Source organism: Zalophus californianus, chromosome 10, assembly GCF_009762305.2.
Source record: "Zalophus californianus isolate mZalCal1 chromosome 10, mZalCal1.pri.v2, whole genome shotgun sequence".
Taxonomy (NCBI): Eukaryota; Metazoa; Chordata; class Mammalia; order Carnivora; family Otariidae; genus Zalophus; species Zalophus californianus.
In genome coordinates, this window is record NC_045604.1 from 96,576,581 (window position 1) to 96,599,970 (window position 23,390).

The 23,390-nt window shown below is 52.9% G+C and overlaps 3 protein-coding genes across 9 annotated transcripts; 1 reads left to right on the plus strand and 2 right to left on the minus strand.

The window, feature by feature from the left end:
- Positions 1 to 6,476: 6,476 nt before the first annotated feature.
- Positions 6,477 to 11,163, minus strand: CD2BP2 (CD2 cytoplasmic tail binding protein 2). 4 transcript variants are annotated; one of them, XM_027610239.2, is made up of 7 exons: positions 11,031 to 11,163; positions 10,387 to 10,490; positions 10,010 to 10,145; positions 9,729 to 9,886; positions 9,179 to 9,620; positions 8,990 to 9,096; positions 6,477 to 8,897 (listed from the first exon to the last, which is right to left on the minus strand). In XM_027610239.2, exons 2-7 carry the CDS (start codon positions 10,462 to 10,464, stop codon positions 8,787 to 8,789), a joined length of 1,032 nt encoding a protein of 343 aa, XP_027466040.1. In that variant the 5' UTR covers positions 10,465 to 10,490; positions 11,031 to 11,163; the 3' UTR covers positions 6,477 to 8,786. The 4 variants fall into 4 exon arrangements, with proteins under 4 accessions (XP_027466040.1, XP_027466039.1, XP_027466037.1 ...); XM_027610238.2 differs by having other exon boundaries at positions 10,387 to 10,595; positions 11,031 to 11,109; XM_027610236.2 differs by lacking the exon at positions 11,031 to 11,163 and adding an exon at positions 10,587 to 10,966.
- Positions 11,118 to 12,850, plus strand: LOC113931954 (sesquipedalian-1-like). Of its 4 annotated transcripts, none has more exons than XM_027610241.1 (3): positions 11,259 to 11,567; positions 11,670 to 11,811; positions 12,037 to 12,850. In XM_027610241.1, the coding sequence occupies exon 3, from the start codon at positions 12,061 to 12,063 to the stop codon at positions 12,676 to 12,678; it is 618 nt and encodes a 205-aa protein (XP_027466042.1). In that variant the 5' UTR covers positions 11,259 to 11,567; positions 11,670 to 11,811; positions 12,037 to 12,060; the 3' UTR covers positions 12,679 to 12,850. The 4 variants fall into 4 exon arrangements, with proteins under 4 accessions (XP_027466045.1, XP_027466042.1, XP_027466043.1 ...); XM_027610245.1 differs by having other exon boundaries at positions 11,403 to 11,567; positions 12,051 to 12,850; XM_027610244.1 differs by lacking the exons at positions 11,259 to 11,567; positions 11,670 to 11,811 and adding an exon at positions 11,118 to 11,242.
- On the minus strand, positions 12,841 to 23,120 carry TBC1D10B (TBC1 domain family member 10B). The gene is made up of 9 exons (XM_027610235.2): positions 22,168 to 23,120; positions 19,200 to 19,299; positions 18,792 to 18,899; positions 18,595 to 18,701; positions 15,508 to 15,622; positions 15,315 to 15,380; positions 14,944 to 15,133; positions 14,458 to 14,612; positions 12,841 to 14,373 (listed from the first exon to the last, which is right to left on the minus strand). The coding sequence occupies exons 1-9, from the start codon at positions 23,118 to 23,120 to the stop codon at positions 13,750 to 13,752; spliced, it is 2,418 nt and encodes an 805-aa protein (XP_027466036.1). The 3' UTR covers positions 12,841 to 13,749.
- Positions 23,121 to 23,390: the final 270 nt, after the last annotated feature.

Here is a 23,390-nt window from a genome sequence, read left to right on the forward strand (position 1 = left end):
AAAATTAGCAAATTGTCAAAGCTCACTCAAGAAGAAATAGAAAACTTAAATAGCCCTACATATAATTAATGCAATTGAATTTGCAGTTAAATCTTCCCATGAAATTAAATGGAGCTCTGTGCCTAAATAAAAGCATTATCTTTGGAACCAGCACAGACTTCTAGGCACTGAGAGGAAAGGTTTTTCTCTTTTATTCCCAGAAATACTCTTTCATCATACAGTTTTTTGTTGTTGTTGTTTTACACGAGCCAACTTTCAAAATATTTGGAAGCAGAAAGGATTCACTCTCAGGTTTCTCATCATTGTTTTGCTGGTGAACTTGATAAAACCAATTGAACTCTTTTGTGTTTCCCATATACCAGAGACACGAAATGGAAATATTCAGGGGAAAAAATTTCCTACAAAGAAAATTCCAGGTACAGATGGCTCCATCTGTAAATGTAGTATTCTACATAGTAGTAATTCTACATAGATTTAACATTATTCCCATCAAACCCCAACAAGGTTTTTTGAGAAATTGACAAGCTGATTCTAAAATTTGCATAGAAATGCCAAGGACATGGGCGCCTGGGTGGCTCAGTTGGTTGAGCGACTGCCTTCGGCTCAGGTCATGATCCTGGAGTCCCGGGATCGAGTCCCGCATCGGGCTCCCTGCTCGGCGGGGAGTCTGCTTCTCCCTCTGACCCTTTTCTCTCTTGTGCTATCTCTCATTCTCTCTCTCTCAAATAAATAAATAAAATCTTTAAAAAAAAAAGAAAAAAGAAATGCCAAGGACATAGACTAGTCAAAACAATTTTTTTTAAGATTTTATTTATTTATTTGACAGAGAGAGACACAGCGAGAGAGGGAACACAAGCAGGGGGAGTGGGAGAGGGAGAAGCAGGCTTCCCGCTGAGCAGTGAGCCCGATGCGGGGCTCGATTCCAGGACCCTGGAATCATGACCTGAGCCGAAGGCAGCTGCTTAACGACTGAGCCACCCAGGCGCCCCTAGCCAAAACAATTTTTAAAAAGAAAAAAGTTAGAGGATGTTCACTACTTGATGGACTCACTATAAAGCTACAGTTATCAGGGGTGCCTGGGTGGCTCAGTCGGTTAAGCATCTGCCTTCAGCTCAGGTCATGATCCCAGGGTCCTGGATGGAACCCCACGTCCGGCTCTCTGCTCAGCAGGAAGTCTGCTTCTCCCTCTCCCTCTGCCTCTGCTCCTTCCCCCATACTTGTACTTGCACTCTCTCTCTCTGTCTCTCTCTCTTAAATAAATAAATATTTTTAAAAAGATTTTATTTATTTATTTTACAGGGAGAGACACAGCGAGAGAGGGAACACAAGCAGGGGAGTGGGAGAGGGAGAAGCAGGCTCCCCACTGAGCAGGGAGCCCGATGCAGGGCTCGATCCCAGGACCCTGGGATCATGACCTGAGCCGAAGGCAGACACTTAATGACTGAGCCACCCAGGCGCCCCTTATCTTAAAAAAAAATAAAGCTACAGTTATCAAGACAGTATGGTATTGGGGGGTACCTGGCTGGCTCACTCAGTAGAACATGCAACTCTTGATCTCAGGGTCGTGAGTTTGAGCCCCATGTTGGGCTTAGAGATTATTTTTTAAAATATTAAGAAAAAAGACTGTATGGTATTAGTATAGAGATAACCATAGAAATCAATGGAATAGGGGTGCTTGGGTGGCTCAGCCAGTTGAGTGTCTGACTCTTGATCTCAGCTCAGATCTTGATCTCAGGATCGTGAATTCAAGCCCCACATGTGGAGCCTACATAAAAAAAGAGAGAGAGAGCACCTGGGTGGCTCAGTCAGTTAAATGTCTGCCTTCAGCTTGGGTCATGATCCTGAGGTCCTGGGATCGAACCCTACGTCGGGCTCCCTGCTCAGCTGGGAGTCTGCTTTTCCCTCTCTCTCTCTACCCCTCCACCCGTGCTTGTGTGCTCTCTCTCAAATAAATAAAATCTTAAAAAAAAAAGATTCCAATCAATGGAATAAAATCTGTAATTCAGAAATAGATGAACATATATGTGGTCAACTGATGTTTTGCAAAGGTGGCAAGGCAATTTTTCAACAGGACGAAGAATAATCTTCTCTACAAAAGGGTGCTGACACAGTTGGCTAGCCATAAGCAAAAAAAAGTGATGTGTACAAAAGTTAACATGAATGGATCATAGACCTAATGTTAAAGCTGAAACTGTAAGACTTATAGAAGAAAAAGGAAATGTTGGGGACCCTGAGTTTGATGAAGATTTCTTAAATAGGACTCAAAGAGGCACAGACTAAAAGAGAAAAAAAATCAAAAACTGTACTTCTTCAAAATTTAAAACTTTGAACCTTCAAAAGATACTGTTTAAAAACAAGTTAAAGGGGCACCTGGGTGGCTCAGTCGTTAAGCGTCTGCCTTTGACTCAGGTCATGATCCTAGGGTCCTGGGATCGAGCTCCACATCGGGCTCCCTACTCAGCGGGGGGCCTGCTTCTTCCTCTCCCACTCCCCCTGCTTGTGTTTCCTCTCTCACTGTGTCTCTGTCAAATAAATAAAATCTTAAAAATAAATAAATAAATAAATAAAAATAAAAACAAGTTAAAAAACAAGCCACAGACCAAGAGAAATATTTGCAAAATATATATCTGACAAAGGACTTGTATCTGGAATATATAACTGTCTGTTACAAATTCAATAATATTAAGGGCGCCTGGGTGGCTCAGATGGTTAAGCATCTGCCTTCGGCTCAGGTCGTGATCCCGGGGTCCTGGGATCGAGTCCCGCATCGGGCTCCCTGCTAGGCGGGAAGCTTGCTTCTCCCTCTGCCTCTGCCTCTCTCTCTCTGACTCTCATGAATAAATAAATAAAACATTAAAAAAAACCCAAATTCAATAATATTAAGACAAACAACCCAATTTTATAATAGACAAAAAATAGGAGCGGGAAGCTTTAGGTGGAGTGTGTGACTCTCGATCTCGGGGTTGTGAGTTTGAGCCCCATGTTGGGTGTAGAGAATACTTAAAAATAAAATCTTTTTTTTTTTAAAGATTTTATTTCTTTAGTTGACAGAGAGAGAGAGCACAAGCAGGGGGGAGCAGCAGGCAGAGGGAGAGGGAGAAGCAGGCTCCCCGCTGAGCAGGGAGCCTGATGCAGGGCTCGATCCCATGACCCTGGGATCATGACCTGAGCTGAAGGCAGCTGCTCAACTAAGCCACCCAGGCGCCCCTTAAAAATAAAATCTTAAAAAAAAATTGGAACAGGCATTTTGCCAAATATTTTGGCTGGACTTTAGGATCCCACAGACCTGGGTTCAAATACTGGCTTTATCACTTTCAGGCTGTGTGACATTAGATAGGTCACTTCACTACACCTCTACAAGCCTCGTTTTTCTCATCAGCAAAATGGAGGAAACTTGTAAGTAAAAGGTAGGTAGTTGAGAAGATTAAGTATACTATTTCTAACTTATTTAGATACTTAAGAAATGCCAGATGCCCTTTTCTTCCCTTTCAAATACAGATAGGTTTAGTTACTGCATGTCAAGCCTGGGGAAAGCCGACATTGTGATTAAGCAAGCTGAAGAGTTTGAGACAGAGAAATGTGTCCAAAACAGGACACTGGAGCTGCTGCCCCTGGGGCTGCAGGGCGGAGATCTTTGGGGTAGTCGGTGGAGCCCGGAAACTGAAAGCAAGAACAATAGCATCAGAACAGGAAAACCAGAGGCGGCCCAAGGAAATCTCAGGCAACATGAGCATCTGCAGTGGGTGGTACAAGCTTGTCACGTGCTGTGTTTACACAGGTAGGAGGGGTCTTACCTTCAGGGCCAGCTGGGCCAGGCCAGCCTCCTGGAGAACAAGGGGCTTGGTGGGGGCAGGGTGTCAGCAGCCCCCACTAGACCGAGGGAGATGTGCGCTGGGATGGCCCCTTGGAGGGGGCTAAAGCTGTCTGGGGGCCACTGCACCTACCACAGAAAAGCATACCCTTGAACCTAGGGAATGGCCACAAAGAACCAAGGGGCAAGCCTGGCCTCCATGTGCAGGTCAGAAGTGGCTACTGACCGGAAGAAACCTCATCCACCCTTGGGCCTCGTGTAAAACAGCTGCTTCCAAATCCACCCTTGAAAGACATTCCTCTGGGCTGTGAGTGTCTGGAAGGGCTTGGCATCTCCAGGGCTTCAGCTTGGTTCTGGCTGGGAGCAGAATGGAAGACAAGCTGCTCGGTCCCAGGCCTCCCCACTGCCTGGGAGCCTGGCATTCAGTGACCCTGCCTATAAAAGGTGCCATCAAGCCAGCCAGGTGGGTTTGGAAGGGGTGACAGATGGATCATTAAGAGGCATTCAGAGCCTCTCCAACTCCATGGGCTTTGTGGAGCCTGACTCATTGCTTCTTTTAACTCCTTTTTGCCATCCTCCATGGTCTTTGTCTCCCCCAAGATCCTACAGATGCCCAGGACAGACTGTGACACCCAAAGCCCAGACTCGCCTTCTCCCACTCCTGCTAGTCTTCTGAAAAATGGCCTACCAAAGACAAAAGCCTGCATTTCAGAGGTTTTCATGCCCTCGATACAGCGATGACATCTGCAGCTTTGAACTCGGGCCCCCCCCTGGAAATTTTCCCATGGCCCCAGGGACACCCCAGTAAGAATGACCCTACTGACCCCTCGGCTCTGCTCCCTGAGACTCTTGGATCTAGACACCTGTGCACTGCGGTCATAGTTCACCCCTTCTGGGGCAGCAAATAGCCCCACCAGCCCCAGGTTTCTGGTTTTGCTCAAGAGGGCAGTGTCCCACACAGGACTAGGAAAGACTTGGCTCATTCCCTATTCATTCATCAGCACTGATCCCCAGTCTCAGGCTAACTGGTGGAGACAGACCAGGAAACACTGCTCTGGGTATGGCGTCAGGCATCTGTGCTACTGGGCACAGTGGAAGAAATGCTGACCAAGCTGGGAGATGGGGAGTGGGTTAGGAAGCCTTGTAGGAAAAGGAGGCTTTGGACCTAAGTAAAACATGCATAAATTAATTGGTCTTTCCCAGATAGAGACGAGAGAAAGGCATCACTGGCCAGGCCTGGAGAAATGAAATTGCCCTGTTCTGGGAGAAGGCTGGAGCCTGGAGTCAGGGGAGAGAAAGGGGAAGAAAAGCAAAGGCAGATGTGAAGCTGGTGGGGCTGGCTCAAGCCAGGCCATGGAGACCTCAGTCAGTTGCAAGCTGTTGAAATTTATCTTGAGGGAAATGGAGCCATTAAAAGTTTTCAGTAAAAGGGAAGGGACTTCACCTCCGTGGTCTTCCTCCCCCAAAACCCATAACCCAAATCTAAGCATGAGAAAAATACCAGGCTGGAAAAGCCCACATTTGAGGAATATTTTACAAAACACCTAGTCAATACTCCTCAAAACAGTCCAAGTTAGCAAAAACAAGTCTGAGAAACTGTCAGACCAGAGGTTAAGGAGACACGACAATTGTATGTGAAGGGGAATCCCAGAAGAGATTCTGGAACAGACAAGGGACATTAGGGGAAAATGAGTAAAATCCAAAGAAAGTGTGAGGTTTAGTTAATGGTAATATAGTATACATCCATATGGTGGAATATTATTCGACAATAAAAACGCATAAAATACTGTTATATGTTACACGGATGAATCTCGAAAACTGGCCAAGTAGTAGACCCAGAAGACAAAAGAGACCACATGTTTAGGAGTCCATTTGTACGAATGGCCAGAATCGGCAACTCTACAGAGACAGGAAGTAGATCAGTGGTTGCCAGGGGCTGGAGGATGAGGAGGGTGGGGAGGAAGGGGGAGCGGCTGCTGATGGGTGGGGTTTCTTCCAGGGTGGACAAAAATGTCCTAAAACTGGATTGTAGTCCCAGCAGTACAACCCTATGAATATACTTTAAAAACCACTGAATTGTACACTTCAAATGGGTGCGTTAGGGGCGCCTGGGTGGCTCAGTCGTTAAGCGGCTGCCTTCAGCTCAGGTCATGATTCCAGGTCCTGGGATCGAGCCCCGCATCAGGCTCCCTGCTCCGCGGGGAACCTGCTTCTCCCTCTCCCACTCCCCCTGTTTGTGTTCCCTCTCTCGCTGTGTCTCTCTCTGTCAAATAAATAAATAAAATCTTTAAAAAAACAAATGGGTGCGTTAATCTCAATAAAGCGGTTGATAAAAATAGTAATGTTTGTTCATTAGTTTTAACAAAGGTACCACTGAAAGATGTTAATAAGGGAAACTGGCTGAGCTCACTGTAATCTTTTGTACATTTTCTGTAAATCTACAACTGTAAAATATAAAAGGCTTAAGTAAAAATTATACATGTGCATATGTACACACAGACGCATACATGCTGTTTTAAGAAGGGCAAGAGAGTTAAATGCTGATAGGGGCTTAAAATAGGGACAAGGGAGAGAGAACTCTGGGATGTTTGTGGGAGGGGAGAGGCATTCAGCTAAATGGGGTATGTTAGGTTTCCTACTGGGGCTGTAACAAATAACCACAAACTTAGCAGCTTGAAACACAAACTTTATTAGGATTCTAGAGGTCAGAAGTCCACAATGGTTTTCACTGGGTTCAAATCCTGAGTAGGGCTGCATTTTGTAGTGGCTTTGGGAAGACTTTTTCTTGCCTTTCCCAGCTTCCATAGGCCACTGCATTCCTTGGCATATGGCCCTGTCTTCCATCTTCAAAGCCAACAGCTTTGTTTAACACCTTCACCTCCCCCTTTGACCCTCCTGACTCCCTTCACTTTGTAGGACCCTTGTGATGACATTGGGCCCACCCACCTCAATAATCCAGAATAACCCCTCCCCCCAACTCATTGATTTAATCACACCTGCAAAGTCTCTTTTGCCACGTAAGCTCCCATACTCAGATTCTGTTGAGGGTATGGATATCTTTGGGGAACGATTATTCTGCCTACACAGTGTCATCAGAGAGGTTGGGGCGCGCCTGGGTGGCTCAGTGGGTTAAGCTTCCGACCCTTCATTTCAACTCAGGTCATGAGCTCAGGGTGCCGACACCAAGCCCCACTGTTGGGGACTCTGCATCAGGATCCGTACTGGGCATGGAGCCTGTTTAAGATTCTCTCTCTCCTCCTCCCTTTGCTCCTCCCCACCCAGCTCTCTCTCTCTCTCTCAAAAACTTCAACAACAACAACAAACAAAAAAACGGTGAACACAGGAAGATGCTGTGAGGGGAAGATAGGGTCAGCTCTGGAGAGGCGGAGCCTGAGGTACCAATGGCATATCCGAGGGCACCGTGCCCTTGGCCTTCATCTATTCACCAAATATTAAGCACCTCCCATGAGTCAGTCATTGGGGTTATAAAGGGGACCGCTGTATTGTTTTTCACTTCTGAACATTTCTGCAATGAGGATGCATTTTAATCAATGATCTCCTGTAAATGTAGTTGGCAGGGGTTTCTTTCTTAAGGACAGAAAAAGACTTGTTACAATCGAAGTCATCCTGGAGTCAATGAACACCAAGCCTGCAGGGACCCAATTATTACAGAAGCTGGAGCCCTCACTGGGGCACCAAGTATCCCCACCCTGTCCCGGTCTTCCTGCTTCCCAGCCTGGCCCCTTCCACCTGGGGCTCTGGTGCTCAGCAATCCTGCAACAGACTCCAGCAGAGCCGTGGCCACACGTGCTCAGCTCTGCCACCACCACAGGATCCGGTGAGTGGCCCCTTGTTCTAGGCATAACCGAGTCACAGGAGTCAGGCTCGGTGGTTCTCCACCTGCCCGCACACTGGAATCCCCTGGGAGCTTTCAAAAACCCCAACCACCAAGCCACTACCTAGACCAATTCATTTAGAATCCGAGGAGTAATTTTACAGCTCCCCCGAGACTCCAAATGGACAGCCGAGATAGAAAAGTGGAGGGTTCAACCTCACCTGGTGCAAGAGAAGAGGTCTAAGGCGGCACTGGTAAGAGGTGGGAGGTGTTAGGTCCAACTATACCTGCCTGTCTCCCTCCTGACCCCACTCCCCAGAATCTCAACTCCTGGAAGAGGATCAACCTCCTAGCTAGCTCAGTTCCTTCAAGGCACCAGCCCTGTACCAGGCACACTGTGAGACCCCAGGAAATGGAAACTTCAGGGCCTCAAAGGTGCCAAAAAAAGGTCGGGAAAGAAGCCTATTGGGTCTGGGCCAGCCCTCTGCTTCACTGTGTGAGCTCCAGGGAGGCACTACCTCTTTGTGTCTGTTCAATGGTTGGCCCAGGTGGCCTTGAGGGGCCTTGAGTTTGCCGTTCCCCCCAAGGAGCTTGAGACCCCTGGGGAGCCGGTGTATACCAGGCTTACTACTCACCCCAACAGATGTCCTAGCCCTTCGAGGCCTAAAATCTCCACTTCTGGTGCTCTATCTTATATTGGCTGCAAAGACCCTGAGGTTCTAAAAGCTGAAGACCTAAGAAGAGCAAAATAGGAAGCCTGCTCCGAGAATACTGGAGAACAGCATGTGAGCAAAGGGATTTTTTAGATGGTAAGCAGTCCGGGTGCGGTCGCCACAGACCACCCGGGAGCCCTGGCTCTGCCCCAGGAGTGGTAAACAAAGGTGAGGTGGTTCAAGTGACCAGAAACTCCCAAGAACGAACTTCATGAGGAAACACTCATGAGGCGAGTCCAAAGGGGCTATGAAGGGCCTTGGCTTCTGCCCATCAGCACAGCCAAGGCCCTAATATACAACTAAAGGCTTTTATTGGGAAAGAAAAACTGAATGAAAAATGGCCCCCCAAATCCTCACTGCCTGAGGCAGCTGGGGCCTCCTCCAGAGAGTGCAGGAAAAAAAACATCAAGCTGGGCCCTCGGCAGGCTCAGGTATAGAGGTCAAAGTCAATGCGTTTGGAGTTATAGAACTGTCCACCGGGAGGGTCCAGCTTCCGGCAATAAACACCATCTGCGAAGTAGCCTTCGTTCACCCAGGTCTGCAGGAAACAAGAGACAGCGGAGCTGGGAGCGATCTGATACGGGTGCGGGGGCGGAGAGCAGTGGCAGAAGGAAGCAGGCAGGGGCTTACCTGCATCTGGGCGCTGGTGAAAGGCCCGTAAAGCTCGGCGTCCCCCGTGTTCTCCCACTTATACTCCCACATCACGTCCACCAGACCGTCGCCTGGCAGCTCTGCTTCTAAAACAACAGGCAAAGCCATCTGGGCCTCAAGTGCCCTGCCCCCTGCCGCCATCACCCCTCCTCTGCCTTCCAATCTTACCTCCCTTCTGGGTAGGGGTTGGGGTCTGCAGCTCCCCCTCTGCCACTTCCTCAGCAAACATGTCCAGAGTGGGTGGGGGCGTGGGCTCAGGGGGTCCCTGGGTCCGGGACCCCAACCCCTTCAGCCGCATGGCTAACCGTTCTCTTGTCTCCTGATACACACCAAGGTTGCCCCGGGCCACCATCTGGTCAGCCAACCCAGAGAGCCGATCCAAGCGCTGGGGGGAACTAGGCCGCCCAGCCCCCTTGCTGCCCCCTTTGCCTCCTCCTCCTCCTCGGGCCCCCAGACGCCTCAGTGCCCCGGCCACTGTCTCTCTTGGTAAGAGCAGCTCCAGAAGACCCTCCAGGAGAGCTTGGGCACTCATTGGTGTCTGGCCCAGGCTGTCCTCTCCCTCTGAGTCTGACGGCGGGTGCTGATCAGGTGGTCGCTCCCTGATCTTCACCTGTGACATGAAAACAGGGGGGTGTTATCTCCAACAAACAGTGAGCAGAGCCCAAGCCCAGCACTTGCTGCCTCCAGGTCCCCAGCCGTGTCAACCCCTGGGCCACACCCAGTCAATGTTGTCCAGCCAGCTGTCTCGGATCTGAGCATCCCGGTTCAGGAAGTAGTTGCCATCGGCGTCAAAGTGGCCCTCCTCCATCTCTTCCTGCAGGTTGAAGGGTGTGATCCGCACACCTCCCTCACTGGGGAGTGTGGCTGCTTCCTGACCTGCACCGAACACAGGGGTGTCCCACGCTGAGCAAGCAATAAGAGACAAAGGCCTTCCTTGCCCCACATCCCCTGAAGCCCTATCTGTTCCTCCAGCAGCCTCAGTTCTTGGATTTAGCTCACCTTCCACATCCTCTGAGGCCAGGATGTCATATTTGCTGGACCCCTCCTCATCATCATCCTCCTCATCGCTGTCCAAAGAGTGTTTGCCTTTGAAGCGGCTCCCAGGACCCCCTGCCCCGGTCACAGGATCCACCAGCTGTGAGGAGGAGCAAGTTGAGAGAGGCAGGTTACTGGCGATTCCTCAAAATACTCTAGGTAGGTTTTTCTTCAAAGCCTTCTCGGACTGAAAATTCTCCAAACCCATTTCCCAGAGAACATGGAAAAGCTAGCCCTTTCTACGCGTCCTTTGTCCCCACGGGCTTTCTTTCTCTTCTAGCTTCTAGTTCCTCTTCCCTCCCCTCACTCCTCCCCACAATGCAGGAGTCTGGCCCCCTCACCTTCTTTTTGGGGACACTGATTTCATCCTCATCAGCCTCATCTCCTACGCCTTGGAAGGTCACTTTCCTCTTTGGCATGACTGCACAGAGGGGCCTTCCCCAAGCTGAGCCGAGGTGAAAGGGTGCAGATTAAGGGAACTGGGCGAGGCTACTCACCGCCGAAGGGCCCCCAGCACAACAAATTATCACCTGGTACGCACTAGATCCAGCTTGGGAGGAGAGGGAGCACAGAATCAGGGGCCGAAAGGGAAGCTGGCAGCCAGGTGGCCCCCGGGACTTGGTTTGGTCCAAAAGAGTCGCTGGAGACAGGCCGGAGAGGCGGACGCGCGGAGAGGTTTCCCACGGGCAACCCCCACCCTTGACGAAAGGAGACAGGCTCCCCCCACACGCACCCCCCATTCCTGGCCCCCGCAGTGCTGGATGCGACGGGGCTCCGCGGGCTGACACCCGCTCCTACACCCCCAGCTCCCTCAGAGCCCGCGGGGCCCGCGCGGACCCAGGACCTGGCGTCCTGGCAGCCCCCCTCCTCCCCGCGCCGAACTCCCAACTCCGCGGGGTAACCACCAACTGTCCCGGGCTAAATATACAAATCAGAGGGGCGGCAGAACCGCGGGGATTCGAGGACCCCACCAGCGCGCGCTCACCTAAGGGTCTACGGGAGGCTGAGGGGAAAGAAAAAGAGAGAGGCTTTCACCGGGGCTACGTCCGGGGCACCGGCCGCCACCACCCGGAAGAGAACTGCGGAAGGCGCCAGAGAAAGCCGGAAGTGGCTTCACTCGGGTTAGAGGACTAAGTGGAGAAACGGGCGGAAGTGCGCCGTGAGCGGGGAAGACCACGCCGCCCTGCCCAGAGTGACGTAAGCAGCGTGGGCGACAATGGCGAGGACAGGGGACGTATGAACGCTTAGACCCTGATCAGACGAAAGGGATGGCCGGCTGCGATTCCGACTCCCTCCTACAGCAGTTAGAGGCTCTGGGGAGAAAGTGGAGCACACTCTACTTAAAGGGGCACCCGGGACCTTGATGGAGGGCCAGAGTGGGACAGTGGGTTTCGGCCTGTTTCCCTCTCCAGGGTTGAGTCACCCTTCCCCAGGATTGGCCAAGAGCTTTGCGCCCCCCACCACCTCTTTGGGGATCCTGCTTTTCCCTTCAGCGTCCAGTTCTATCCTGTCCTACTCCTAGGTGCGGCCTTGCTCTTCTCCCTGGGGAGAGGCCGGGTTCTGACGGCCCGCCTGGACGCCCCGGATGGCTCTGGGAGCACTTACCGAACCCAGCTCTCTTTAGGACCCAGGGGAAGTCATTTACCCCACGCCAATCCCTTGGGCGAGTTCCCGGTTTCTGAGGTGGGAAGAGCCATCACCGGAAAGGTGACGGTGATACCTGTGCCCGGTACCCAGGCCAGAAGTCTCTTGTGTCCTGATCTCAGGTAGGCCTGGAAAAGGGCAACGGTGCCTCTCTCGAACCACAGCCGCAGGCAAATAGGGGCCCAGGCCAGCGTCCCCTGCCCAAGGTCTGTAAACTGGCCCAAGGGCCAGAGCGGGAGGTGGGAGGTGTGGGTCCCAGTGCTGTGGGGACAAGACCGTTACCTCTTGAGGACAGAGTCTTAAATCCCACTGGGCTAGGACCAACCCTCCTCTCTCCTGACCCCCAGGGTTTACTCCCCAGTTGGACTACCATGAAACTGCACCAAAAGCCCGTGCTCAGTTTCTTCCGTGGATGCAGAACACAGGCTCCAGACCGGGAGGGCATCTTGCTAAAGAAGGGAACCCGAAATACCAGCTATCAACGCCGCTGGTTCATCCTCCGGGGAAACCTCCTCTTCTACCTGGAGAACCAAGCGGATCACACCCCCCTGGGCCTCATTCTCTTGGAAAACAGCCAGGTGGAGCCACGCCTTGGGGCCACAGAACCCTATGCCTTTACCATCCTGACCCCCAGGGCTGAGGGCACAGGTGGGCGGGCCTACAAGCTAGCGGCAGAAAACCAGGAAGAGCTGGGAGCCTGGCTGTGGGCGCTGGCTGGGGCGAGCTGGAGGCGGCTGATGGTGCTACTGCCCCCCCTGGAGGCCCGGTACCGGGAGCTGTGCCAGGCAGCTGGCAAGGAGCCCAGCTCACCCCCAGAGGACTGCGGCTTCCTAGCCACCCTCAGTGCCCCCTACAGCTTCCAGGAGTTGCACGAGCACTTTGGGAAGGAGATCCGGGTGTTGCAGATGGTACGTAGAAGGCCCCAGGCCAGTCCCAATGGAAGCAGCAGATCCCAGGCAGAGGAGGAGCAGGAGCTCAACAGCTGTTGATGAGTGACTGAAAGATGGACCAAAGACCAAGAGGTACCTACCTGCCAAGACCAGCCAACTGCTTCAGGAGACACCCAGATCCAGGCCTGCTCCACTGTTTCCCACCCCCTGCCCCGTCCTTATTCTAACCCCCATCATCAAATAACAAAGCGGGAGACAGGCCCAGGTACAACAGCAGGTTCTTTTCTGGTTCCTCAAAGCGCCGCACAGGGTGGGAGCAGAGACAGAAGAGAATGTAAACATTGGGTTCCACCCCCTGGAGCTCAAGGGAAGACCCCCTTCCCCAGATGGGGGCTGCAGGGGAAACAAGGTGAAAGGTGGGGACCCTGGTGGAGACAAAGCAGAAGCCTGAGAATACACAGGAAGGTGGGTGAAGAGGAAAGAAGAGCAAGGAGGATGGCGGGTGGGGAGAGGGGGGACATGGCCTGTTCCAGTGCATGTCCCCTTAAATAAATGAGTGCAAGAACATTGTGGAAGGAGAACTAAAGGACAGAAGACAGAGCGAACACCCCCACCCTGGACCCACCAGGTCCTCTGTACATAATTACAACAGAGAGATGTCCACAAGTAGAGCGAGGAGAGCCTCGGCCCCCAGGCAGGAAGAGGGGGAGACCGGCAGAGCTGAAGAAGGGAAAAGGGAACCCAGCTCCACTCACGGATAAGGGGAGAAACTGGTGTAAGAATCTGAAAACTGCTGATTCCCATCGCCGAGTCACCCCTGAGGTGACAAAAGGCCAATTAGGACTGCACCTGGGAAGGACCCCAGAGGGAACTGGGGCAGGAGTGACAGAAACCCCAGCTGGGCCCAACTGGAGGTGAGGGGGCTCCAGATTTGTTCACGGCTGCCCCAAGGAAAGGCAGCTGCCCTGTGCACTCACTGTCCCAGCTGTGTAGGGATCAGCAGCTGGCAAGGAGATGGGGAGCCAAACCGCTTTCCCCAGAAAGAGTGACGGCCTGCCCAAGAAGCTCAGGGCAGCACCCCAGGCCAGGCCTGCTCTTGACTGAGGAAAAAGAAGAGGGAGGCCGAGCAGTCCAGCCCCGAGACAGAGCAGTCCAGCCCCGAGACAGATGTCAGAAGTAAGCATCCTGCCGGGCCTCAGACGCCGAGGACCTGTCCCCACCATCCTGGGGGGCCGGGGGCCCATCTGCCTTTCGACGCAGCGAGAGCTTCCTGCCTTGGGCCTTCTTTTCCTGCTTCTGCCGCTCCTTCTCCTGCTCTTTTTCCCACTTCTGCCTCTCCTTCTCCTGCTTTTCCCGTTCCTTCTCCTGTTTCTGCCGTTCCTTCTCACGTTCCTTTTCCTGTTTCTGCCGCTCCTTCTCCTGCTTTCGAGTCTCCTTGCTGGGACCCAGTGGGGTGCTGTTGCCAGTAGGCGAAGGAAGGGATGGATGCAGTCCCTCAGCGGTGACCACAGGCCCTGGGGCAGGTCCAGCGCTGGCCCTGCGGGCAGGAGGGGGTGGAGAGGGGGCCCCCCCGGCTGCCCGGGAACCTCGGCTCTTGAGGCCAGGGAGGCTAAGAAGGCTGGAGGAGGGGCCCAGGGGTGGCTGCTGCCGCCGCCGCTCCTCATGGATGGCCCGGGAGCCGTGTAGTCGTCGAGAGGGCCGATACTGCAGCTCCCCCCGGGTTTCCCGCCACTTCTTGAGCTGGGCCGTGTTCTCTCGCTCAATCAGTGCTTCTGTCACCGGGAGGGTGGTCACCTAGACCGAGAAGGAATGGGGAGAGTGAAGGGGAGGGTGGAGACGTGCTGAAGCAGGTGCGGGTGGACTCAGGCTGCGGCCTACCTCATGCACCAGGAAGTCCTCCTGCATGCACTGCGGGGGCAGGTTGCGCAGCTGCTCCATGGTCTCGTACATGCCCTGGCAGGAGCGCAGCTTCTCCACCGAGCCCAGCGTGTGCCGCAGCAGCACCAGGGCCACCCGGAAGATGATCTTGACGCCTGCAAGGGCACAGAAAAGATCAGGGCTGGGATCTCAGCCCGTCCCATTTAGAAGAGACTCACAGGCCCTATCCCCGTCTTACTGCCATCCTCACAGATGAGGAAATGGAGGCCCCACGGAGGGAAATGAGCTGCCATGGGTTTCAGACTCCTGGGAGGGAGAGTGGGCTCCGGAATGATGGCAGAGCCAAGACCAGGCCCCAGTTTCTCCAGCCCCCGGACTGCAGACAGGGAAGCCTAGGCCTCAGACGTACCTTCTGGCAGCAGGCCCCTCTCTGGCAGCCACTGTGGAAACCCCAGACCCCTCATGGCCTGAGCGGCTCCAGAGTACCTTCACAGAAGAACATATCCCAGACACGCAGCACTGACGCCCAGGGCAGGGTGCGGGCAAAGATGCACATGAACCACTCGGTCATGTAGAGCACGGGGTCAATGCGCTGCCGCCGCAGGTGCCGGTGTGCCAGCGGAGAGGCCCGGCGCAGCAGCGCGAAAAAGATTTCTCCATCCAGCTGAATGGCCTCCTGCAGGTGGGAGAGGCCATGAGAAGAGTCCTACGGTGGCCCCCGTGGGGTAGCACTGTCCCTATGAGGGGATCCTCACCTCAGTGGGAGAGGCCCAGAGCAAAGGGACAAAAGGGCAGCAGGTGGGGCAGGACAAGGACTTCCCTGCAGCCTTGGGTGCACCCAGCCTTCAGACACTCACCAGCCCTGCACTGTAGTAACCGGGGAGGTACTTGTCGCAGATCTGCACCAGGCACCAAAAAGCTTGCTGAGGAGGGCAAGAACAAGGGGCGGGGGGATAGGACCTGAGAAACAGGGAGTAGAGTGCTCCCCCATCACCACCGTAGGCCAAGGTCCTCCCAGGCCCTCCCCAGCCAGGACCAGGGTATGCTGACCTCAGCAGGCATGTGCATGAGCAGCACGGCGGCCACTGGGGCCTGGGCCTGGCAGTAGCCCTCATCGGGCCGGTAGATCGTGTAGGCCTTCAGGATTCGGTACAAGTCCTGTTGCCTGTGGGTATTGGGAAAGACCATGAGGGCCATCAGCGGAGTTGGGGGCTCTCTGCCCCAAACTAAGCCTGCTCCCCGCAACCAGCCCCATTCCAGACCCCTCCTAGATCCAGTTCCAGATTAACCTCAGAGCTTCCCCACCACACACCTCCACTGGCGTTCCTGGTGATGCCCACCAAGGTGAAGCCAAAGACTCCGACCATAAGCAAAGCATTCCAGCCTTCCACCTTGCCTGCACACCCCACATGCTCCCTACCCATTCCCCCGCACAGACTGTGCTCTCTCTCCTTCATCTGCCACCATCCCATAGACCTTCAAAGTCACCTTCTTCGGGAAGCTTTCATTGCCCGCAGCATCAGCCCTCCTGTCGCACTGTCTGAATGCTTTTAGTACCTCGGAGCAGGGGCTCTCCCAGAGCAGGGCTCCCCTCATCTGCCTCACTGGATTGAATCAGGTCTCCATCACCATGTCCAGTGGGCCCTGGTTCTTGGGAAGCCTCAGTGAAGGCTTGGGAAGCCAGCTGTGCCTCAAACCTTTCTCTTGTCTCTGCATCCAAAAGAATAAAGTCTCTGCCCTAGACCTGCTCCTCTTTCTTGAGGGCGCCCCATCACTGTGTCTGGGAATCCCATTTAGTCAGCCCCACACTGGAAAAGAGAGCCCTTCATCACTCCCCGTGGCTAAAACCAAATCTTCTCAACACTACCTCCTGATTTTCATTCATATCTGTTCCTTCTCTCTGCCTCCACAGCCATTCCGTAGCTCAGACCCTTATTTCTTACCCAGAAAAAAAGTAAGAATAACCTCCTCTATCCCAAAATTCAGTCACTGAAATGTGATCTTCATTTGTGCTTTATCTGCATACCTCCCGGCTATTTTTCACTTAATCTTTTTTCTCCACTTTGCAATAGCATCCATGAAATGACAGGTTGGATGCACTAGTTATTTTACCTAATACCTATTAAAATAAACATGTAATTCCCACAAGCTCCCATGCTTCATTCACCTACCTACCTGCATGTGTCCCTGCTTTTCTCCCCTGTTGCTGTGGGTGAAATGTCTGTGGTCCTGGCCAAACACAGCCTTTCCACTTGGGCACTGCACTCCATCCACTTACCTACACGGGCCATCACCCCAGCAAGCCTCCCACCTCTCCTGCATCATCAGTTTTTCTCTCCCTACTAGATCATTCCCATTGGCATACCAACATCTGTTATTTCCTCTTGCTTAAAAAAAAATGTCTCTTGACCACCACCCCCCTTTCCCCTCCAAACACCATTTTTCTCCTTACCTACTCAGCAAAAACTTCAGGGTACAGACTCGCTGTCATCAAGCTCTTTCCTCCCATTCTGCAGTCAGGCTTTAACAGACTGCCCCGTGCAAAACTGCCCTTATCAAGGTCACCAATGACTGCCACTGTGCTGAGTCCTGAGGTCAATCTGCAGACTTGACTTTACTTGACCCATCAGCAATATTTCATACAGCTGGTCCTGAAACCCCTCTTTAATTTGCTTCCAGAAACCACACTGCCCTGGTTTTCCTTCTACCTCTCCAGCTTCTGCTTCTAGTCTCCCTTGCTGGTTCGTTCTCATCTTTCCATTCTTGAAATGTTGGAGCAACAGGGCTCAATCTTTGAGCTTCCTTTTGTATCTACACTTGCTGCTTTGATGATCTCATCCAGTCCCATGGGTGAGATTTAGTCCCATCTAGAGGCTGACAACTCTCAATCTCCAGCTTACCCTCACTTTAAACTTCTCCCCAAATTCCAGGCTTGCATATAGTGTACATTCAACTTACTTGACATCTCCATCTGGACATCCAATTAGCATTTCAAACCTCATATTCCAAAACTGAGCTCCTGATGTACCCCTCTAACTTCTTTATCCCCATTTTCCCCATCCACATCAGTATACAACAATTCCATTTTTCTAGTTTCTCAGGCCCAAAACCTTTAGAGTCAGCCTTAATTGTGCTCACTCTCTCTCACACACATCTATTGGCAGATCCTTCTGTTGGCAGATCCTTTTGGCTCTACCTTCGGAATATACCCAGAACCCAACCACTTCTCCCCATAGTTACATGGCTACCAATCTGGTCTATCTGTCATGGTCTCTCTCCTGGATTATGGAAATGGTCTCCTAAAGGGTCTCTCTGCTTCTGTCCTCGTCTCCCTATAGTCTATTCTCAGCACAGCAGCCAGAACGATCCTTTCAAGACACAAATCAGATCAGATCACTTGTAACCCCATCTCCGTTCGCATTCTCTATTCCCCTTTCTTGCTTTAAACTCCTCTTTCATACCATTTCACATGCAACATACTTTTTCCTTCTTTGTCTTATTTATGTATTGTCTATCCCCACTAAAATGTAATAAGCCCCATAACGGGAGGAGTTTTTGTCTCGTTAACTGCTGTCATCTGTGGCTAGACCAGTGTTTAAGTGTTTGCTGAAAAGATGAACCAACTGATGAAAAAAGTCCACCTGCGAGCCACCTAATACCATCTTGCATGTTACTAAGGACTCATACATATATATACACCTTGGGGAAGCCTAGCATACAGAACAAAAGCACAAGTGCCTGGGAACAGTTTTTAAGGGCCTTTGGTGATCTGGCCCTAAACTGCTTCTCCAGCCTCAGCTCTACCCAATCGGCACATCCCAGACAGAGCTTACATAAACCCCCGACCAGGAAAAACCTGCCCCCTGCTCTGCTCCCAACTATCCTTCAAAACCCAGTTCAAATGCGATCTCTTCGATACGTCGTTGTGCCTCCTGTACCCCCTCCAGCAGCCCCCCAGGCCCAAGTCAGAATCTCCCTCCCAGCACGCTTCCTTCAACATGGCTTGGCACTCAGTCCATGAAGGACCACTCTCCTAGAATCCCTGGAGAGCAAGAACTGCTTTCAACCCAGCCCTGTATCCACCTGGAGCCTTCTACCAATGTTGGCTGACTGACCTACGCGGTCAGGCCATCTCACCCATGCCCCCCTCGAGCAGCAAACATCTCATGGAAAGGGAACTGGCGGTGCAGGTCCTTCTCAATTACATCCAGCCACTTGGGGTCCCCAGGCGCCCGTTCCAGCTCCTGCAGTGGGACAGCAGGGATTAGCTCAGGATCTGGAGGGGACTGATGATACCCTTCACACCATGTCACATCCCCATACCCTGGACACACCTCAAACTTGCCGGGGTTCTGCTCCAGGAGTTCCTTGCTATTGGACAGGTACTGCCAGGCCTTGGCTCTGAGGGAAGAGGGGATCCCCTTCCGGCAGCGCAGCTTCACCTAAGACAGAACGGCAGGCAGGGCAGCAGCTCCAGGGGCTGGCAGAGCCTCCAGGCTTTCCCCAGCAGTCGTCGGGCTTCCCGGCACACCCCTCACACATCCCATTGGCTTGACTCCACTGGACCTGGTCTGGCCTTCTATCTTTAAAGCTACTCCTCCCCCCAGGCCCAAGGACCACCTGCCCCCCAGTGTGGCCTAGAGAGCAAATACTAACATGGCTTCCCCGGACCACATGAGCCCTCCCTGCCTGCCCCCTTCCCAACCTGTCCATCGCCCTGCCCACCACTCAGCCTTCCAAACCTTCTGGAAACGCCGTGACAGCCACTTATCCCAGTTACTGAACATCTCCAGCCATTTGAGCTCCCGCTGCCGAGCCACATCTACAGGAATGGAGCTCTCTCTGCAGGATGAAGGGAGCATGGAAGGGGTGAGGAGTGGTAGTGTAAAACATGGATTGCTGGCGGAACTGAAGCAAGCCACCTCCCCGATTTCAAATGAGAGACTGTGAGCTACCAAATATCAGGACATCTGGCCGCTCAGCCATCCACGGTCTAGCTTACCACACTGAAAGGACTTCTCTTTAGAAGGAATCTCTGTACAGAGATTGTGTTCTCATGTTGGATCTCTATACATGCTGGGTGTGTTCAAATCCTGCTTATGGCACATACAAGTTTGGGGAGAGGGTACAGAATATTTAAAAACCACACTTTGCATTAGACCTGGGTCCAAGTTCTAGCTTTACCACTTACTCATTGTGTGACCTTGGACAAGTCACTGAATTCCTCTGATCCTCAATTTCCACATTTGTAAGATGCAGAGGTCATAGGAGAGAACAAACAGCAAGTGCTCAGTATTGGCAATTATTATCCATAAAAGAAAATACAGAACAAATATATTTCTCTGCCTCCTTAGAAACAACTATCTGAGTTTCCTCCTTTCAGACTCTTGAGATCTCCTGGGCCATCTGCAATCCCCTCTACCTCCTCCTCCCTGACATCACCCTAGATTCCCAAGCAAATGAAGTTTTCCTTGCACTGTTTGCCCACTGTTCTGTCACAGCCTCACACTCAAGATGCCCCATGAGTCTTGAAACAGTTACTTGTAGGAGCCAGTACCAGGAGGTGAATGGAAGAAAGAGCTTGAGTTTCCAGACAGACTTGAGCTCAAGTCCCAGTTCCATCCATCTATTAGAAGTTGGGGAATCTTGGCAAATAATAACCTGAGTCTCTTCCTCTCCTATAAAAAAGCGATGTCACCACCTACATCACAAAGTTATGAGAGGACTACCGAGAAACTATATAAAGGACTGGTAAATGGAAGGGCTCTTTAAATATTGGTTTCTTTTGTCTTAGAAGCCCCTTAACCACCTCTCATTAATTTCTATCTAAGTCAGTTCGAAACTCTACTAAGGATCAGGAAGAATAAGATAATATCTTTCCTGTCCTCAAGAAGGTCACAAGCTTGCAGGGGAGATCACTGCAATGTGGTATGGGAAATGCAATGATAAAAATGCACAGAAGAGGCACCGACTGGAGTAGGGACAGTGGATATCAGAAAAGGCTTCCTGGAGGAGGAGATATCTGAGTTATAAGCCATGAAGGACTGAGTAGAACATACTAAGACAAGAAGGGGGAGAAAGGCATTCCTGGCAGGTGGGAAAGCCTGCGTAGGAAGGTGGGAAGACTACAATCCATTCAACAGGACCACAGTACTAAGTGCACGGTTAGGAGTGGTGACAGAGAACACCAGAAAGGCTGGCAAAGCCAGATACTAAGGAGCCTATCTGCAGAATAAAGCACTTGGGACTTCATCCTGTGGCCAGTGGGGAGCCACTACAAGCTTTTAAGGTAACATGTGCCCCAGTCTTAACTCAGAAGTATATTCCGCCAGCACAGTAGACAGATTTTAGAGGAACAAAATTACAAAACATAGAAATAGCAACAAGCACGGTGCCTGGCACACAAGAGCAGCTCACTAAAATGTAATTCAATCCAAGCTCCTAAGGGCAGCATGGTATTGAGAAAGCCTGTCACACAGATCAAGATGTGAGTGGGGCAATTCACTCAACTGCTTCAATCCTGTTTCTTCACCTATAAATTGCGTACAATGCTTCCTCCATGCATGGGAAAACACCAAGGTCAAACTTCAGTTGCCTTCCTAAGACCATGAATGTTGGTGCTCAATCAAAGGTTTTCTGGTTTCTGTTGGATTATAAAACATACTTAGAATATCCTCCCAAGTGTTCCCCCCAACCCCAACATGCACATACACAACTAAATCCTACATTTAGTCAGCATTCAGACCAGCCTCAGCTGACTTCTGAGTGGGCAAAAAGATCCCTTCCCTAGGTGCTCACAAAATCCTGTGATGATCTCTAGGCTAAACCTTATATCGAAACCAACTCTTGAAGTATTTGTTTCTCCCTCCAGATGATAAGCACCTTGAACAACTATTTTATCCAGCACAGGGTCTGGAACCTGGGTGCTCCAGTGATGCTGTAGGTTAAACTGACCAGCAGGTTAAAGAGGTACAGGAACAATGCACAGGATCCAGAGAGAGGGAAGGAAGAAGTCAGAGGCAATCACACCCCTACATCAGGAGTGACTCAGGCCCCTGGAGGGAACTAGGAAAGAGTAAGCCGGGCTGGGGAGATGAGGAAATGGGGAAGAGGCCTCCCCCAACCCTTTCCTTCTAAGAACACAAGACTGCCCTTCTCTGTTTTGCAGGGGAGCCTTGCCTTCAGGGTCTCCCCTCCATCAACCAGACTTCCCCATCTCACTGCCCCATCAGACCTAGGGCTATGGGGGAGGGGAGACGCCTGCATCCCTCCCAGACTCCTTCCCCCTCAGGGACCAAAGATCTCTACCAGAACCCCTGCCCAGCCAGCCTTCCAGAATATCTGGCCCACAGCTGGAGTTTCACATCAAGGACCTGGGACGACCTTAGGTATCATGTCACTCAACCTTTCACTTTATAGAGAAGGAAACTGAGGCACGGAAATAGGGAAGACACTAGCTGAAGGCACACAACACACTAAAAGCAAAGCTCAGACCCAGAACTCCTGGAACCCTAACATGCAAGTGCCACCAAAACCTCAGGATGCTCTAGGCATGATAGGGATCACCAAATATCTCACTCCTGCTGGAGCCACTCCCCTGGAACCTCAGAGGAGGCTGGGCTGCCAGAGTCTGGGCAAGGTGTATCATTTCCTCCTCCCCAATCTTTGCTTCCCTGAAGCAGTCCCACTGGCTGCCCACTGGGTACTCACAGACTGCCCGAATACTGGCTGCCCCCAAGGAAGCCATACTTGTCCGTCTTGCGCAGGGCCAGCCCATTTATCTCCGAGTCTGAGCCCATGGAGCTCACATCATCTGCCAAGGACTCCAAGGTCCCAGACATGAGGCTTACAGAGTCCAAGTAGCTCAGAGTGTCCGGGGCCTGCCCTCGAGGCCCAGAGATGCCGGGACCCAGGCTGGACGTGGAGCCTAGGTCCTGAGAGTTTTCAGCAGGCTCCGGAGCTGGGGTGACCGTCACGACAGCTACCAGAGCCTCACATGTCCCTGAAGGGCCTAGGCCAGGCCCTGAGGGGTCCTCTGGAGCCTGTTCAGTTGATGCTGATGTTGCTCCTGCAGCTCCATGTCCACTTGTCACCTGTCCTGCTGTCACTGCTGCAACCCGCGCAGTCACTCCTGAGGCAACTGTGGTTCCCGGCTTGGGGGCAAGCGGGGGTTTGGCGGTCAGAGCCCCAGGAGCCGTTCTGGAGGGGGTCCTGGTGGGGGTCCCGGTGGGGGTACCTGGTCCAGGGGCGGTGGAGGTTCTAGCTTCCTCCGTCTTCGGAGAGTCTGCCCCCGGGCCCAAAGCCATAGACATCTCGGCTCCTGCCACTGCCGCGGGCACCAGGGCTTCTGAGCCAGGGGAGACCTGCGCCCTCGCGGCTTCGGGTGAGGCCTCCAGCGTCAGCACCACCACTGTGCTGCTCGTGACGGCCGAGGCCGGGGCCGGGGCCGGGGCCGGGGCCTGGGTGGGCTCCGGTACCCAGGCGGGCCGCGCCTCCCCGGGGGCCACCAGGGTGACCGGGGCCGAAGTGGCCGTGGTCACTGGCGGCCCCGGAGCCACCACCACGACGGGTCCGGCCCGGGAGCCGCGGGGCGGCGGCGAGGGGGCCGCGGGGGCGCCATGACGGCGCGGCGGGGCCACCAGGGGCGCCGGGCCCGTCTCCATGGCCGCGGGCCTCCCCTCACATCCCCCCGCCGGGGCGGCCGCAGAAGGCGCCGCCCCTCAGGCCGCTCCGCGCCGCCCGCCAAGGAAGGGGAGAAGGCTAAGGGCGCGGCCCGGCGCGCGTCGGGGACGGGGGCGGCGCGCGGGCCGCCGCCCGGCGCTCAGAGGCGTGGCAGGGGTCCCGGGGCGCCAGGCGCCGGGGTCCCGCTCGCGCCCTCTCACCCCTTGCGCTCTCTCGCCGCCTCCCCCTCCCTCCTGCTTCAGGCGAGCGGC

Bases quoted from the DNA above. Each gene is read 5' to 3' on its own strand.
- TBC1D10B (XM_027610235.2), bottom strand. From the start codon at position 23,120: ATGGAGACGGGCCCGGCGCCCCTGGTGGCCCCGCCGCGCCGTCATGGC. The intron at 18,900-19,199 runs GTTTGGAAGGCT...GTTCTGTCTTAG, and splicing joins TGTCACGGCGTTTCCAGAAG to GTGAAGCTGCGCTGCCGGAA. The intron at 15,381-15,507 runs GTCAGCATACCC...TGCCCTCCTCAG, and splicing joins TCATGCACATGCCTGCTGAG to CAAGCTTTTTGGTGCCTGGT.
- LOC113931954 (XM_027610244.1), top strand. From the start codon at position 12,061: ATGAAACTGCACCAAAAGCCCGTGCTCAGTTTCTTCCGTGGATGCAGA.
- CD2BP2 (XM_027610236.2), bottom strand. From the start codon at position 10,785: ATGGGGGGTGCGTGTGGGGGGAGCCTGTCTCCTTTCGTCAAGGGTGGG. The intron at 10,146-10,386 runs GTGAGGGGGCCA...TCCTCCTCACAG, and splicing joins TCAGTGTCCCCAAAAAGAAG to CTGGTGGATCCTGTGACCGG. The intron at 9,097-9,178 runs GTAAGATTGGAA...CTGTTGTTTTAG, and splicing joins AACCCCTACCCAGAAGGGAG to AAGCAGAGCTGCCAGGCGAC.